The sequence below is a fragment of the Typopeltis vanoorti genome, chromosome 8 (assembly GCF_054136105.1).
Source record: "Typopeltis vanoorti isolate ZY-2024b chromosome 8, IOZ_Tvanoo_1.0, whole genome shotgun sequence".
NCBI classification, from domain to species: Eukaryota; Metazoa; Arthropoda; class Arachnida; order Uropygi; family Thelyphonidae; genus Typopeltis; species Typopeltis vanoorti.
This window is the reverse complement of record NC_143556.1, coordinates 28804534-28823524: the sequence shown is the minus strand read 5'-3', so window position 1 is coordinate 28823524 and position 18991 is coordinate 28804534. Positions and strand designations below refer to the sequence as shown.

General features: G+C 36.6%; 2 protein-coding genes across 2 annotated transcripts; both read right to left on the bottom strand.

Annotated features, from left to right (window-relative positions):
- Nucleotides 1-216: 216 nt before the first annotated feature.
- On the bottom strand, nt 217-1350 carry LOC150103879 (innexin inx2-like). The gene has a single exon (XM_090397082.1). The coding sequence runs from the start codon at nt 1348-1350 to the stop codon at nt 217-219; it is 1134 nt and encodes a 377-aa protein (XP_090253208.1).
- Nucleotides 1351-14985: 13635 nt separating this feature from the next.
- LOC150103878 (innexin inx2-like) lies at nt 14986-16092 on the bottom strand. Its single transcript, XM_090397081.1, has one exon. The coding sequence runs from the start codon at nt 16090-16092 to the stop codon at nt 14986-14988; it is 1107 nt and encodes a 368-aa protein (XP_090253207.1).
- Nucleotides 16093-18991: the final 2899 nt, after the last annotated feature.

Here is an 18991-nt window from a genome sequence, read left to right as displayed (position 1 = left end):
AACTAATATGAAATTCACGTATGAAAACCTGCTTTAGGAACTATAGCCACACACACACACACACACACACACACACACACACACACACACACACACACACACACACACACACACACACACTGGTATCAAACAGTGACCTTCAATAGAGAAGCTTAAAGCGATACTAAAGAACATTATAATGGCACATAGATCAAATCAAAAAGGGTGTTTATCCTTCTACATGGAAGAACCCGAAGCGAGCAGCTCGTCCACTGAGGTTTCCTTTTCAAGCAACTTTCCTACCTTTTCCTCTCGTCTCAGTTCTACGGCCAGATCATCCACAACATCTCGGAAATGGACGGAGTCCAAGTTCTTGGCAAGAAGATAAAGCACAAACCAGTCTCCTAAATCAAACCGACTAAGAATGGTGTGGATTATCTTTTTGTCTGCCAAGCGGGCGCGAGATCGTAGCATCAAATAACGAACGGCAGGAGAGAAGATGACTACGGCTCTGTAGAAGAGGATCGCGCCGGAGAGGAAAGCAAGAATGATGAACCAGAACCACAGAAAGATAAAGATTTTCTCGTTTATGATGTTCAGAGGAAGAATACACAAAGCATCGTGTCGCTGTACGTCTCCAGATGATCCAAATCGATGAAAGGTGCATTTGGTGAGTCTTGGAAACACTCGGACCATGGGGTCCGTTCTGTAGGGCTGATCCATCTCGCTGAAGTTCAACACTTCCACCCCAAACTTTGTGAATTCACCTCCAAGGAATTTATCGATCAAATAAATCTGACCTACTACATTCACAAAGTTAAGAATCTCGCAAATAAAGAAGCGAATAAAATACAAGTTATGAGTGTGCCGAGTGCGTTTCAGGTGATCCACGAGAACCCGGATGCATTTATGTTTGTCCGTGGCAATGGGACAGTTCAGGTCCATAGCAATGCACTTGATGTGACCACCTTCCCACACCTTCCACATGTACCACGGCAAATAAAACATAATGGCTTGCAAGAACAATACAAAACATACCCACTGATAGTACTTATGGTACACACGCTCTTCTCCTGGGGTAAAAATATCCACTCCTGGATAAGGCACCTCAACGCCAACTTCTTTATTTAAAGCCTCAGGCAGTGTAAAAGTCGCTTGGATCCAACAGAATGTCTCGAGCACTCGTTCGGGGATGTCATCATTCTGAATGCAGTCGATGGGATCGCCAAAGTATTGCCTGCACGTAACCAGAATACTGAACGCTACCAGGGTGAGCACAGTGAACTTGTAGTGTAGTCTGAAGATGCTGTTGTCCACAGAAACTGTGTGAACTTTAAGGATTCCCTTCAACGATCCCAATGTAGTAAACATGATGAAGGAGTTGTTCTGCTAACCAGATTTGACTATTTGGAGTGTTTCACAGCTTCCTTTTAAACACCTCCATGTAGAGTAAAACCAACAGTTTACACTTTCTCAAAGTTAAAACAATACGATTCAAAAAGCTAAACATTGTGCTCTCACCGCCTCACCGTACGGCACTGATTGACGGAGCTTTTGCTACGTCAGGAGAGTCATTAATGTGTGTTCTGGCACGCATGGGAAGGCGCTCTCATTGGTAGCTGCTCCTGTAAAGTGGACACTGAATATTGTAGAGCAAACTGAAAACAACCCCTAATTTATAGCAAAATTCAAAGATCGGAAATTCCCCTTAACTTAGTCGTAAACATAAACTAGTAAGAAGCTTTCTACGAAGTAGGGGAGTTTTTCTTACAAAAGTAAAACGACTTTAATTTTAAATTAAGAACTGATTAATTAATTGATTTGTTTCTTTAATATTCAGTTAGTATACGGATTAATTCATTCTATTTTAAATGTACATCTTAGATGAAGAAAGAAATGAAGCTAGTAAGATTCGAATCCAAAGCCTCATGTCGGTTGGAGAGCAGATACACTGACCACTCCGATAACCAGGCAGGCGTTAATATAGCAGAAAAAAATTATTTTTAGCATTACAAAAAAGAATCACTTTCCTTTCCTTGATCACTTCCATATTTTAGCTAGAAATATATAATGGTGAATTATACATTCACATAATCTTCGATTAGCGAAGGCATCCGTTCGTCACTCTTCCGTGTTTTAGCTGGGAGTCCTTATATCCTTATAAGGACTGGCTTAAAGGGGCGAAGCAAGAATGCTTTTCATCTTCCCCGTTATCTGTAGAGGACAGTGTAGGTATAAGGTGTTATTGAGCTATTAAAGCTCTGATCATGGCCGGAGGGTAACAGCAATAGCCGAGCCTCAGTTAGAACTTCATTAGCTAAGCATTGCCATCCATTACCCTCCAAGGGTATTGGATTGAATGAATCAATCACCGCATCTCACGGTCGATTGATTCCTTTCTCATCCGTTTTAGCTGGGAAAGCGAAGGTTATTATATTTATTTAAGTTGATCCATAAAAATAAAATGTGTTAGAAGCAAAATCAACAGTTTTTATTATTATATTTTTATGGAACTATTTTATAATGAAAACCTATAATTAAATTCAATATTAGCAATTGAATTGCTTAATAAGTATATCATAAGGCCGAAAGAGGGCGCTGAACCAATATATATATATATATATATTATTTTATACTCTCTTTGAAGTAAATCCTTACAGTACACATGCATTAACATTATATTTTATGAAGTAGGACGTACAGCAAAGTGTCTTATTACTTTTAGTTTTTAATGAATCCATAAACACAGCATTAGGTAGGTAGGTTCTTACACTGTAATTAATAAATCAAGTACAGGTACTTGATTCATTAAATCAAGTACCTGCTTGTGTTAATAAAATTACAGAACCTGTTGATTCTGATGGCGTGTAACAATACTTTATACCTGAATAATATCAAAAATATAAAGGTACTTTTAAAATATCAAGATTTAAATTAAAAGTCATTTTATAATTAAGAAAATGTTTTTATTTTATTATATTTCTACAATTGCTACCTTCTTCTTTAGTAATGTTAACTTAATATTTATATAAGTATTTGTAGAACAGTAATTAGTTAGCATATTTAAAAACGTAGATAAAATTAACTAGTAGATAACTTTTTTTTAACGGAATACTGCAGTAAATCAAAAATTTGTTTTGTAATATTGTGCAATAATTGCAAGTAGGTTATTTATTTTCTTTCTTACTTTTATTCCTTACACTTTGGGGTAATGAGGTGCGTAAATGAAAAAAAAAAAAGGTTTAAAAATATGGGAGAAAAGAGTTACAAAAGCGTCACTAATTGATAAAAGGACATCTCTTCTTTGAAACAGAGGAATATTAACAAAGGAAATTCGTAGTCTGTGACGAGGATTTTGTTTATTTAGATGAAACAAAATTTTAAAAAAAAATTGCAAAGGTTAGATTACGTATACTACGAATAAGTGTTCTGATTGGCAGAATCTGGGAAGAGTAAAAAGTGATTTAGCTTTAAACAGCTCAAGGTTCCCTGTGACAGGGTCGATGCAATTATTCGTGCGACTATAATGCGTGACGTCATGTTATAGCACTCTAATGAGCGTGTTGCTCGGGTAATACGTGCCAGGAAGTGTGGATACTTCCTCTAGTAGAGAAACCAATTCAAATTTCGTTATTATGACGTCACTTCCTTCTCTCTACCTTCATCGCTGTCAGAAGCAAGGCTAACGGATATACCACAAGAAAAAACATGCGCGATTTCAGTAGTATCACCTTACACAGCCTAATTACAATTCGTTCGCCACGTTATAAACACGTGGTGTGGAGCAGAACTTAAGCTAAGGATGTTTGCTTTTCAAACTATCTGCTGGACATGCAATGATAACTGGAACAGCCATCACCCAAAATTATCTTCGCAAATATTACGTCAGTAACATCCTTCTCGGTAACTTAAAAAGGTATAAACTGAAATATTTCTCTCTTAATGAAAATGAATCGACTTTATCAGTTTTGTTATTTAGATAATAAAAAAAATTAGTCCAATATCTTTCAGGTATAAATTGAACAGCAAGAAATGTTGTTCTGCGTATATGGTTTACAGAAGTAATTTTCACATGAACAGTAAACACTAATGAAGTCGTACCATGCTAAAACATAACATTGCAATGTGGAAAGCGTGTTACCACCCAACTATTTAAAGACAACAAACAGGGCGTTTAAAGGTAGATATTTTTATGTGCAACTGTGATAAATAAATAAATAATCATATCTTGACATGCCCTATTGGGAAAAGTGTTTCGATTACTGACCTTCAAATCTTATAAAGAAAAAAATACTTATAAAAGTTCTTTAAGAAACATAAGCTCTAACACACTACACAAAGGATTAATTTTTCTATAACTGTTGTGTTAATGAGAGTGAATCACTATATTTTTATCCTCAAACTTCTTCGATAGTGCCGGAGTATCTTAAGACTTCTTTTCCCTCTCGCTTCTTATTGTGAGTCAATGATTTTCCGCTGCGTCGACTGCACTGCAAAAAAAGACATTCAGGACTGATTCTTTCACAATGCCGAGCCTGCGGTATGCAAAGAAGCATTGCAAGAAGATCTGCAATCACTTCTTTAAAATGATGATCTCCATACCATCCTCCGATGTCGTGATGATAAGATAGTTTAATTCAACCTTTCAAATAATCAATCTTGCCTAATTTGTTATAAGATAATACACCGGAGTAGTTCCTTTTTGAGACCACTCTAGTGAAAAAAACATTTCCCGTCAAGGATCTTTCTCGATGACTAAACCACTATAATATTTTTTTGCTACTTATGATTTCTATAAATCCCAAATTCATTCCGGGGAGGATTCCCCCCCCCCCAAAAAAACTTGCTTGAATCTGTATTCTGCCCAACAGAGAGTGTGATCTCTGATATGAATGCCTACACCAACTCACTACATCCTGGTTCATAGATGTTCAAATGAACTGAGTAATCTCTGTTCATTTGAACTTGCATCCATAACTCCTTACTGTCCTAGACACCTATTAAACTTAAGCAACAACCCGTTAACATGAACTTACAGTTAAACTTCCGAACAATATTTCTGACCACATTCATTTAATGAACGTTTTCAATCTTTGTCATGCGTGACAAAAGTTTCTATTCGAAATATATCAATCAATAACCTCAGCTTTCTTTTTTATACTAAGACAATTCACGGTAGTTCATATTATGGTAATCCCACGAATGCAAGGCAGGAAGCCCATTGCACATTAGTGCATGAATAGACAAAGATATTCTTTTTAAAGCCACTTTATGGGCCCTTAATGAGTTAAGAGGGCTGCTGAATTCTTATTATTGTTTTTGTAAGTATCGGTGAAATTAATATCAATTTAAATTAATTGCTACAACAATTCAATCAGCATTTATCTGGAATAAACTTAATTTGAAAGTCTCTGCATACTCTAGTGCAAGGATCTGAAATCATCCTTCTTCCTTCACACCTAATCCATGAATTTTTAATATATAGAAGAACTAAGTCATTTAATGAATTCACGAAGGGAAGTTTGGGGGAAAATAAATAACCACTAATTTTCACGTGTTTTGGGACTCTGAGCAAAAGACAGTATCGATTACGAAACAGAAAATTAATATCAGCTAAAATAAACGCAAAATAATGAACATTTGACTTTAATGCATAGTTTTGATTGGAATTTATCTAATGAATAACAAAGAAATGGTTAGCCTAGTGGCTGTGCGCTTCGCAACCGTATGCCTGGGGAAGGAATGTCCTAGGTTCGATTCCCGTCGGTGACGTGAGGAGCTGAAGGTTCTTCCTCAGCCATAGCCAAGTTAGCCGATCTTGGGAGTGGACAGTAGGGTTTTTTTCCCCAGTTTATCCTGGGGTTTTTCATCCCTCAAAGCAGGCAAACCGACCTTGAGAACTCAACACCGCTGTTGACATAGGATACACCGGGGCGGCTGACCACCTTATCCTGTAAACGGTTTGAGGCCCGATGATTAACAAACCCTCGACACCGCAAGGTAAAAGAGGGGAAAAGGAAGATGAGAAAGAGATATGAGATGTTTAAACAATTTTTATTTACTAGATTTACGATTAATTGAACGATTTGTTGTTACTGACTTTGGGGATCATCTCGCTGCGCTTTCTAGAATGTGCACAGCCCAGTGAGTATTAATGATGTCGTTCGGTTGAAAAGATCTCGGTTTCGAATCGCATCTACGACTCAAGGAATGTATATTATAATGGATTTTCTGCTGGAAAGTAGATAATCGGTCTTATAAGGGGTAGCTGAATTCCCTTGCCCCATGGAATTCGGCAAACAGGTAGCACACACACACATACACAAACACACCAACCTACCAATGCACCTGCAATCTATTATTTGTAAATTGTACAACAGAGTATTTTGTTTACTTCGTTCGCTTATGTGATGTTTTTTTTTTTTTTTAATTTTCACCACTATAAGCCTACAAATTAATAAAGAATAAATAAATTCGTAAAATCGGAATGAGATATAGGGCACATTTTAATGAAATTAAAATGTCACTAAAATGCCGCGTGTTTGAGATGCATACTTAGTTGGAGCATGATCTCACACAACAGATCATTCGGTAACTGATTTATACTTGTGCTCCAAAAGTTTTTTTTTTTTTAAATATTTCATGCAGCTTTTACAAACACGCTGATGTCAGAGACAAATCTCCGGAATACTTAACTCATAACTGCACAACGTTAATCATAATACAAACGTTCCAAAGATCACTTTTTTTTCCCTTCAAGTTTTTTTCTGAGAAACTTATCTTCTCTTTACATACGAAACACCCATTATTGAGATAACAAAAGTGACTATTAGAGATAATGAGAGATTAATCTTTAAGTAACAAGAGAGGGAAAGGAAATGTACGGTGATGGTCCAAGTAACAGAGATATGGCAAATAAGGCAATGGGAGTTGTCCACTGGTTATCATCGACAGACTAGCACAGACAGCTTATTCACGTAGCCTAATAAGTAATGCATATTGTAGATAGGAAAACAAGGACAACAAAATAAAAACATTATTTATTCATAGCAGTAACATAGAAATTTAATATATGCGAGTCAGAATATGAGACAAAAAAGAATGCGGGAAAATATGATAAAAATAATTTTTTGAAAAACACTTCCCGTTATCTTTCTTGATGATTGATGCATTATAAAGCAAATGAAGCGGTGTTCATGAGATATTTCTTAAGGGATCTAAGTTACTCACTCTCACCCAGCTGGCAGGATTTTCATTCTGGAAATACGGGTTCTTCAAGACGATCAAGACCTGACAAACACGCACAAACAAACGATGCAAACTCTGCAAATATAATTAACCTTACTACCAGTGCATGAATTGGAATTATAGAGTTACTTCATCGTCTTGAAAAGATATGAACTACAATGCAGGAAGATGGAAGACATGGCATGGAATATATAGGACACAGCCGATGGAACAGCACTATGGAAATTACATCAGGTGTGTTTTAATATTGTTTTGTTTTGAAAATTTTCAGTAACTCCAGCCAACAACGACTAAAACCAACGTCATATTTGCCAGATGGAACATTAGTTATTCTGTGGCCTGCATAGATCTCAATTAATTTTTCATTTCTCAGCACCAGAAATGACAAGGCAACGTGAGTATGTATATAGCGCACATTATTCCAGTATATGCAAGCAAATATGATATTGACTCTAGCGATAACATGCAACCACTCCTACACGATAATGGATACAATCTTACGGAAAGTCAGGGAGGGTTAAGATGTGTAAACATGATTCCTGTCGAAAGAGATGACAAATGACTAGTCGTCTTGAGAATAGGCGCAATTGACTGACTGATTCATTTACTTCAGAGATTATTGGTTATTGAAGAGCAGACTATAACGTGTAGAGATAAGAAAGTTATCATTCTTCTCTATAAGGCTTTGATATGGTCACTTCTAGATTACTGTGTTCGGGTCTGGTCATCTGGGATTCTTAGGGATGAGGAAGTAGTGCAGTAAATCCAGAGGCAAGCGACGAAGATGGTGAGTGGTCTGTGGAATGTTCCCTATGATAAAAGGCTGAGGATTTGTTGGTTTGCAAAGGTTGACTCAGTAGAAAAGAGTGATATGATAGTGACATTTACCTTACTAAAAGGTGTTATAGGATTGATGTAGAGGAAATATTTCAGCACTTGGCTAGAAAGGGTAAACAAGAGGACGTACCTGAAAATTGAGTAAGAATGCTTCTTGAGAATAAAAGAATGTCCTTGTGATTAACAAGGATGTGAAGACCAGATTTTTCTCTTGTTGAGTGGTGAATGAGTGGAATGGATTGCCATAGTCTGTTGAAAGTGTCGCTTCATTTGTCAACGAATTCAAGAAGAGGTGCGATAAATATTGTGTGGTTGGTGTCCCAGCAATGATTCTTCGGACTTCATGGAGGTGCCCGTATAACAACAACAATGATATTCAACCAACCAGAATCATCAGTGTTCAATTGTAACACTTGGGTTCTCTGAAAAATGTTACATGTTTAAATAAACCAACATTAGAGTTGGAACTTCTTGAGAGTACAATCTAATTAATCGGAGTGGTGACGAAGTGAAGGAAGAGAATTTTGTCTTCTGATCCGTTAAAGCATTGGTAATTTGGGGGATAAGGATTTGATTTAGAATATGCGGTACAAAACATTGATTGAGTCACTATTTTGACAGTTGCTTCTTGAAACTAGTGCAGCCTTTACCTATTACGGTGGAATTTTGTAAATGGATATTAACCGTTATGTCCTAGACTGTCGACTTTGCTCTATAGTACCAAAGAGCCATACGTGGACCAAGAGTAAGAATCAAGTCGAAGCGTTCTGTAGGTCAAAAAGCGCTTCATGGAAAGAGATACAAGCGGTAAATTTAGTATATGGCTTTAATGAGATGCAAATAAGTGACAGCCTTTGTTAAGAGATAAAACTACTGGTAATTCACATCATTTAATGTAAAAGCTTAAGGATCAAAGCTAGATAAATGGAAGAACACATGCACATATCCTTTAAGGAATGAGAAAAACCTGAGTGGAGTTTCTGACATAATGAATCTTCATCACGTGGCGGACGCCGCCAGTAGGTTTTGCAGTTCATTATGCAGGGAACAAACTTCATTTGTTTATTGAATAATGAACTGCAAGTAGTGAAACAAACGAAGTTTGTTCACTGTATAATGAACAAACGAAGATGGCTGGCAATTTGAGAATTAGAAGACAATATTGTATTCTGTATTGGCTAAAACCAGAAACAAACATATTTATTGTTTCAAACATATTCATGTACAATATAGTGCGGCTTCATACCGGCTGGGGCATCAACTTAAAAATGGTCTCTGCCGTTTTCGTCAGGGAGCAAGAGCTAAAAGAGAAAAGTCATCCACTGGAACAAATTCAGCGTTAGCAGAACTGAAAAAAGCATCTTCAACATACGGAATATCTCCAGAAAAGTAGTGAAACTGGCAAAAGAACTAATGAACCGCAACATGGAAAAATGGGTATTACTGAGACGAAGAAGATTAAAATAAATGAGATCGTATATAACTGATAAAGTAAATATTATATTTGGACAATAGTGATCAAGGAAATAAATCAATAATATAAATATATTTTTAATGTTAAAATAAGGAAATCGAGAATGAATCGTCTTTGTCTGTGGTTTCACAGAGAGTTCTATTATATATTTTGTACCGAGAATGACAAATTTATTGTTAAGATACAACTAGTTTCGTTGAAATACAACTTCTTCAGGTATCATTGGCAAAGAGTAAAATAAAAATAACAGACACATGAAAAAATACATTAATAGATCTAGTTTAAAACAAGTACATTTAAAAGGAATGCGTGCTAGAGTTCCAACTGAAGTTGACTACGTGCGTGAGCTGGTATTAGTGCGCCAGTATTGGACAGTGGCAATGTGCGCATCAGAAATATTATAGCTAAGGCCGTTATTAATATGAGACGAATCAAGCGATATTTCTTTAGATTCAATTATTCTTCTTTCCAGTTCATCATAGCACACATGGATATTACAGGTTTTTACACACACATATATATATATATATATATATAGAAAGTTTTTTACCTTGGGTATAATATATGCTAAAGATATCAAGTTATTTTAAACCTGGTTTTTACTTTACTTTACGGGTCACTTAGACTTGCATTACGTGCAGGCGCAAACTATATATATATATATATATATATATTATTATTATAAAAATCTCCATGGAGTCAAAGACTCATCGTGGGAGGTCCACTGTTATACACAGAGTTTATCAAACGATGCCTTAAATATATTCACTGTCTCTGCACACAACACACTCTCGGGCAAAGCATTCTCGGGCTGTTATATATATATATATATATATATATATATATATATATGTTTGTTTGTATATATATATATATATGTTTGTTTGTATATATATATATATATGTGTTTGTATATATATATATATATATATGTGTTATATATATATGTGTTTGTTCGACCCCAAAATAAGTGATTAGTAGAAGAAATATTTATCTCTCCCGGAACAACAATGCATTTCTTTCTCTCAATGGGGTGTTAAGGTAACGATAAATCTGTCACCTCGTACAAAATTTGGAGGTGTTGAAAGATGTATTATTGCTCTTGGAGAGATAAACAAGGAAATCTACTAATTGCTTATTTTGGGGTCAATTAGATATCTAACTCACAATCGCTGAAAATGTCGAGTCCCATAAGCTGCAGGGTCTCTCAAGTATGCTCGCATAATTAATTTTGCATGGACCACTCAGTAAGGAAATTCTTTTCATACTCGGACTGATTCCCCCCCCCCCCCGGCTTTTTTTTTTACAGATGGGAATTATGAACTCTAATCCAGTGATCAGGAATCCCTTCTTTTTTATATGCAGAATTACTACTGTGAAACGTTTATCCCTCAATTTTGAAGTATTTCTATTGAAATGTCATTGACAACACCTTTCCTTCTGGTTTCTGATCCCTTTTTTTACCGTCGGGGATCTCTTGAATATATCTTGTCGCAACTTCTTAATAATCTTTTCAAAGTAATTACTTTACCCATTCTCGAATATATTTTCAGTTTTCATGTGACCTTTATCATATTTGATTCTCTTACAATACTCTTTCTGCCATTTTGAAGATTTTTCCGAAACAGCTGTACCTTCTCTTATTCTTACTTAACAACGGACTGTTTCATGTCAAGTACACATCATATTGCAAACTTCACACATTACGTTTCTCAGACAGATTTGAGCAAGGATTAATAAGGAACATGATTAATTCTTCAAGAACAGTTAGACTTTAAACTGTTTATTTAAAAGCTAATTATATTAAGAACCAGAGAAGTAGCTTCGCTGGTTACTTATTATTAAGTTGGCAGTAAACACAACAGAGCAGTATGATGAGGGTAAAATCCTATTTCTCTCTCTCTCTCTCTTGCAGTCTCTACTGATCCCAGTTAATGCTAATGAACGTACAACATGAAAGAGAGGAAAAATTTGATCAAACAACTTCTCATCTTTGTTTCTGGTATCGACATGCAATACAATCGTTAGGCATGCGTGGGTGATTGTGACTCATTTCCCTTCAGACATAACTTCCCATGTCTATTTTATAAATGAGAATCTAAGCTTTCATGACTGACACAAGGAAAGCTGTGGGATTCAAACACTTGCCAAGATTGCATTTGGTAAACTTCAACAGATCGTATTCACACAGAGTAGCAACACACGAAATGAACATCGCGGTATTCCATTCTTAATGACCGGTTTTCAATGTACAAAAAAAAAATCTATCGAATAATGTGTTCAAAAGCCGTGCAGTGTTGAAACCTTCGTTTCAACGAAGCGTTTGGAGCGCTTTCAAGCTCTCAGATGAATGCTAGTGAACCATTAAATAATTTATAGATAACATGGCGACTTCCCCGAAATCGTTTCCTGAGTTCTCTGCAGAACCTGATGTAATATGGGTTTAATTTATCTTCGCCTAAATCTGTACTGACACCCGAATAATTGTGTTAAGTGAAATGCAAAAGGCAAAGGAACTTTCCGCTATTGTAGGACCAACGGAGGTCATAACATGACACAGAAGAAGAAGAAGAAAAATTGATACTTTGGATACTGTGATCAAGGACATGTGCGCTCAGCTGTGCAGCGATCAGAGGACAGTCTCATTAAGATAATATCAATTGGACATGCATTGTTTCACACATCCGCCCACTCACTTATCTGTCGAGAGTTCTTGGAAACAGGTTGACTGTCTCTATTTCGATGCTCTACCTGGCTAAACTATTGCGCTAAACAGATCAACTAAAATGCAAAATTCTCTTGTGATAGGCAAAGTATTTTGCTCCGAGATGTTCTTTATTTTTTCACTTGAATTACTCAGCACAATAAAAGTCCCAGAGCAGACAATTCGGTAAAGGTTAGTGCACGTTTCGCTCTAGTGCCAGTCCGCTACAGAAATACAATTGTACAACACTTTCCATGCGGAAAGCATGACCTCTTCGTTGCAAAACAATACTCGCATGCGCAACACAGTGGATATCGCACTTCTTAAAATAATGTGAAATATGGCGTGCCAGTAACCTGTCGCATTTATACATATTGAATTATTCGATCAAACAAGCACGTCTGTAGTACAGCAAGAAAAATGACAGTGCCCTTTTTTTTTCGGAATGGCAGGGGTTCGAATCCCGTATGGAATGTGAGGAACTTTTATAAAGGGTTCAACTGATGAGCTAGGCAGTCTCATGCGATAGTGGCAAGGTTTTCATTCTGGAGCAAAACAAACTAGGTTGTAGAATACATGCAGTTGAGAGAACAATTCACTGGCCTATCTAATGGTCTTTAGTTGCTGTGACGTCATCTAAAGAACAACACAATGATAACAATACGCAACCGATAATAAAACAATGGATTAAAATGAAGGCGATGGTGTTGTAGTGAAGTCAGCTTTGTAATATCTGGCAAATTTTCAGGTTTTACAATTGAGATACTAATTAACATTCTCAGCATTTATTTTATCCATTTCATGTTATTATTTATTTATTTTATGGCTTATCAAAAGCAAGGTTTTGATAATAAATCTTCATCTAAATATAGATGAATAAATTACCCCCCCCACACACACACATACACCAAATCTAATATGTTAATTAAATAAAGTGTAAAATTCTTTATTAATTTTATGTCTATTTTGCCTGTTTTTTTTTTTTGTTTGTTTAGGAGTGCTCCTTTTATAATATCGGCAGAGGTTAGTGCACGTTTCGCTCTAGTGCCAGTCCGCCACAGAAACACAATTGTACAACACTTTCTTAGCTTTTTACTCAATGACATTATAAAAGATGTACTCGTAAACAAAAATAGGCAAAATAGGCATAAAAATGAATACTTACTTAGAGGAATAACATGAAAATTTTCCAGAAATAATACTCGTAAAATTCTTTTTTTTTAAACATATTTTTATATTTACAACAATTATGGAAATATACAGAATAAACTGCACTACACAATTAATTTGGATATACAGCATTCACAACAGATTCTTTTCTGTCATACCGACATACATTGCTCGAAAACGAATACTCAAGTATATATTAATTGCCTCTGGGTTCTGTCGTCAGTGTGGTGAATTTGCGCACATTTAACGGCGGACAGTGCAGAAAAATTCGCATCGAGAATAAGGAGATGTAAAGTTGTCTGAAGTTGTCACAAAACTTCCTACAGGGTAATGGCTTCAGTTATGACTGAAATCGAAAATTGTGAACCAGGAATGCTTACAAATGGCACATTAACGGTATAGTTTATTAACGTTTAATGGTAAATTCTTAGTTTGTGACTACAAAGCAAATAACCCACTTTGAAAGCAAAAAATACCCAGTTTTCACAGGGGAATGAGAGAGAGAAAGAGAGAGACTTGAATGAGAACAAAAGGTGATATAGTTTATGCTTCCCTTTTACTTGTAAGTGCGTTACTGGAAGGAATAGGAGAAAATATTGCACTGCAATTCCATCTAGAAAACTCGTGAACAAAGGAATGATAAAGACGTACTATCAAATGACAGAAAAAATATTTTTATTTATGATTTAACTGGTATTTCAAATCTCTACAAGTTTTTGTATAAAGAGGCTCTTACGTTATCAAAAATTCATGTAAAAGGAATGAATACTTATAAAAATGGGAACATTGTTTCACTTAATAGCTAAAGAAACAGTTCTTTCTTAAATTAGCCACAAAATCAGAAAGTCGATAGTCTGCTAATTAACTGAAAATTCTGTCACTGGCACGAGCTGCTTCTTAACTAAAATCCTCTCGAATAACTAAGACTGTAAATGATTCATACTGCGCACATCTGCTGATCATAAACTTTATCCACAATCATTCTGTTCATTTTAATAATATAAACAAATTCCTGAAGTTAGTAGAGTAACACCATACGACTGAGCTGTGTTTATCAACACTTTTGAGTCAGGCAGCTTCCTGTTTCGATGATCAACATATACGACTCCCAGTGAAACATAAGTGAAAAAAAAAATCCTTAACGGCTTGTCGAATGCTCGACACATGTCAGACTGGTCTAATTTCATTATAAAAACCAATCTAAGATAAACTATACGATAATTAACAACAAATGTAATATGTCGTGTCTAGCATTAAAGAACAATGAAAAATATTATTGGTGTCATTTTGGTTTAATATTTTACAGTTCTTCATCTGATATACAAAACTAAGTTTTATTACTATCTTTAAATAACTATAATCAAGTATTCAACCTTACTTTATTTCTATAGCAATTCTTTGGTATTTCTGACTTATATAAGTTTCTAAACACTTGAACTTAGATAAGATTGACCTGTTCAGAAAACTTTTCTTGTTATTCACAAAGAACGGAATAAGTTCTTAACCTTGCACCCCGAAAGCATCATTGGGAAGGGAGTGAAATTTTGCAATGACAAATTTCTTTGAGTTTTCATCACACCGATGTCTCGCCTCCGTCATCGTCTGAGGGAGATTCGATCTCTCGAGCCAAGTCACAGAGTAGGTCGTGGAAGTGGAGACTTTCCATGTTCTGTCCAAGCAAATAAAGCACAAACCAGTCACCATAGGCGAGCTTCTTGACGACAGTATCCAGATATTCTATTGGAGTCGTGCTGCTTATAGAGCGTAGCATCAAATAGCGAGCATATCGCCAGCGCATTAGAACCAGCCGATACACCAGTCCGCAAGAGGTGGCTACGACTAAAATCATCAGCCAGAACCACAGGAACACGTAGATCTTCTCGTTGATAATGTTTAGTGGAAGAAGACAGAGAGCATCGTGACGTTGCACATCCCCGGACGATCCAAACTTGTGGAACGTGCATTTGGTCATTCGAGGAAACACCCGAATCATGGGATCGGAGCGGTCTTCTTGATCTGTCTCAGAGAAGCGAACGACTTCGATGCCATAAGTGGTGAATTCGCCTCCCAGGAAAGTATCCACGAAATAAATTTGACCTACGATGTTCACCATGTTTAGGATTTCGCAGAATGTATATCTACTGGAGTACCAGGCATTCACGTAGTTGCTTAGTCTGAAATACTTCACGATGCGCAGGCACTTGGTCTTCTTCTCGTCAGAAGGCACCACGGGCTGGTTGAGATTCTGCAACAGCTGCTTCATCCTCGCCCCTTCCCAGAATTTCCAAAGCTGGCGAGGAAAGTAGAAGAAACATGCCTGCAGGAACAGCATCAAGCCCACCCATTGGTAGTAGGCATGCTGCACCGTGTGGTCTCCAGGCACCGCTTTGTCCACCCCAGGATAGACCACCTCTTCGCCAACGATCTTGGTGAGCGCCTTGGGTAGTGTAAAGGTACCTTCCACCCAGCAATAGGTGTTGAGCACCCTCTCTGGGATGTCGTCTCTTTGAATGCACTGAATAGGATTACCAAAAAACTGCGTGCTCGTCACTAAGATACTGAACGCGATTAACATTAAGCTCGTGGCTTGGTAATGTAGACGAAATAGGGAGTTGTCGATGACTGGGGTTCGGATTTTCACGAGGTTGGCTAAATTTCCTTTTAGAAATAACTTCTCCATGATGAACAAGTTCGATCTTATTCCGAATAACAAATAATCCGAAATTGTCCCCTCGTCAACTCCTCACACTTGCTAAAGCAAACAAACTAGTTATTATTTAAAGCAAAAATCCGTGTAGGAAATCGCACGAGCGACATTACTTAACGCCGTGACTGGAAAAGCGATTGCGGTATTGAGCTCTGTTATGCAGCATTCCTCGGGCGATTTACATTCGATCACATTGGACTGGCCACACAGCAGCACAACCCACAATTCAAAGAGACACTTCCCGACTATCTAGTTCCTAGACAGCCTTCACCCACACTGCAACAGGCAATCAAGGAGGTGGGTCGTACTGCACGCAATGTACCTGTTGTCTGGTGATCATCTGAGCAGAACCGACAACCCTGTCTTGACGAGGACATTACCTCATTCGTCGGCGGCATCCAACCTTGGAAACACTTCGCGCTATGTGCTGAATTTCACGGGAATGACGAAATAATGATTCGCCAAATGACGGCAATTAATACAGGTGGGGTCATAAGGATGTCACGGATGAGTGGCATGTACAGGGAATCCCTTGCAAAGTAAGGCACATCCGTTGGTACACGAGATGGATTTCACTTCCTGTGAAGAGAGAAAACAAATGTTGATGTATGTAAACCGAAGAGCGCATGCTCAGAGTCTTATCAGCACGAAGGACGTACAGGTGAATCGAATAATATTTTTTTTTGTTTACTTTTGTAAAAAAGGATGGTTTACAGTGAGCGAAGTCGAATTTGGAAGCGCACATAAAGGTCAAGAAACTAATAGATTTATAATTTTAAAACACTTTGGAATACTACCTACAACATGACGTCACAAGTTATCCCCCCCCCCAGAATAACTATATTACGACACAACACATAAACTGACTAACTTCTAAAATCACAATGAAAAACCAAACGACGCTTAGATTAAAATGATGGCAGTGAGTTAAAAGATACGCTTACAAATCATTAGAGCTAAATAGACATCGAGTAAGGAAAGAAAGAGCATAACGAATGTATTAGTATGATGAATACGTAACTACAAGTTTACTCAGGTGCTTTATAGAAATGAAATGTACCTGGCAAAATGACTTCAAAAAGATGGTTCCGTATAGATCCGCCACATTTGAAGGTCGTTCATGCAGGCCTTTGTTATTGCAACAGCCCTGAACAAGTATCTTCCTTTCCAGTAAAAACTCCAACAATGCTCACACAGTTTCTGATTTTCAGTGCACTGTGAGATTGGTAACAGAAGCGCTCTTACAACTCCGCAGTCTTTTTCATATAACTGCGACTAACTGAAGAAACAGGAAACCACACACTTGATCATGCAGAGTCTCTGATTATAGAGTAAAAGTGTTTTTTGACAAATCAGTACTCATTTTTGATGAAAGAACAGTATGGCGAAATAGTGTCAGGGGGTGGAGAGGAATACTGACATGTAGTTCCTACAAGGTCACCCTTGAAATGTGGTTCTTAGGATGAAAGTGTATGTGAAGATAATTACAGGAAAAATATCGGAGACAATTTAGCATGGATATCTAAAATGACTTCTTAGCATTTAAGGCTAAAGGCGTGTTTAGTCAACCAGAACTTTCCTTCTTGTGATTTTTCTAAAAATGTAACAGCACTTCGTCATGGTCACGTGGTTAAGGGAATGATTGCTTTATTAACGAGAGTAAATTGCCAGTCATCATGAATCCTGACATACTCGCATGTGAAACATTAGAGCTACTGATTTGTTGCGATTGAATGTGGATGATGAAAATTGAACTATCTTTAACTAAGCGGGGTCGATTTACATGTTTTTGGAGAAAGAAGACAATCAGAAATTCCGGGTGAAATATTTCTTCCACCTCTACCTAAGACTGAATTTATCCTTAACTACAGATGACCAGTAAAGTCCTTTTTGTCGTGAATTCGCTAAAGCATTAAAATGAATGCCCAGAAGAGCAATAAGGTCGTGATGGTATGATTCATGCTTGTTGTAGTTGTATATTTTTGTAAACTACAAGAGAAACAAGAGCTAAAGTTAAGTTGAAAAGTCAGTTGCATTTTATAAGTAGAAGTTACCAATATTGATAATTTCCACTTAAATACAAAAAAAATCATTATAAATTATCAATGTATACGAATCTAATATTGATTGGTATACATCACTCAGAAATCAAGACAGTGACAAAGCACTTGTGGCATCGTAACTTGGTAAGGTATGAAATAAGATGATTACAGGAAAAGTCCATACATACTACTATTGTATAAATTGTAACTTTTCCGGGTGCAAAAGTTATTGTTCAGATGCATATAATTGACGATTTGGCGAAGAAATTGGATTTGATACCTTTATCCAGTAACACGGTATCTTCCCGAATACATGGTATGTCTGACGATGTTGAATCTTTTATTATAGAAAGGGTAAGAAAAAGTTTAATGTATGCTTTGCAATTAGATGACACCACGGTGATATTTCTAATTTATCCATTTTAATAATTTTAATCTATCCACCTTTTTTTGAAATATCAATATCAACAGAACTTCAGATCTTATTCAAGACCGAAAATCTCACATTTCTGGATTTCTCACTTAGTGAGAAAGCCGTAAAAATCCTTTTGTTATATTTCATCTGTCTACATGTGCGAGAGTGCTTTTCAACTTATACCTCGTTGAAGTCGAAATCCCGGAACAAATGATACTGAACTCAATATTGCTACACTTTGTTCAGCTAAACAAGCACAACAATCAGATTAAGCTAATGCATTACGACTATATATATTATGTTTAAGGGTTTTATTACATATATTACTTATAACTACGTTTATTATCTTTCATTATATTGTGTTAAAAATAGATTTTTCATGCTATGTTTTCCATTCGTAGCGACCAGTGTGACT

Excerpts from the sequence above, each read along its gene's own strand:
- LOC150103879 (XM_090397082.1), bottom strand. The coding sequence starts at position 1,350 with ATGTTTACTACATTGGGATCGTTGAAGGGAATCCTTAAAGTTCACACA.
- LOC150103878 (XM_090397081.1), bottom strand. The coding sequence starts at position 16,092 with ATGGAGAAGTTATTTCTAAAAGGAAATTTAGCCAACCTCGTGAAAATC.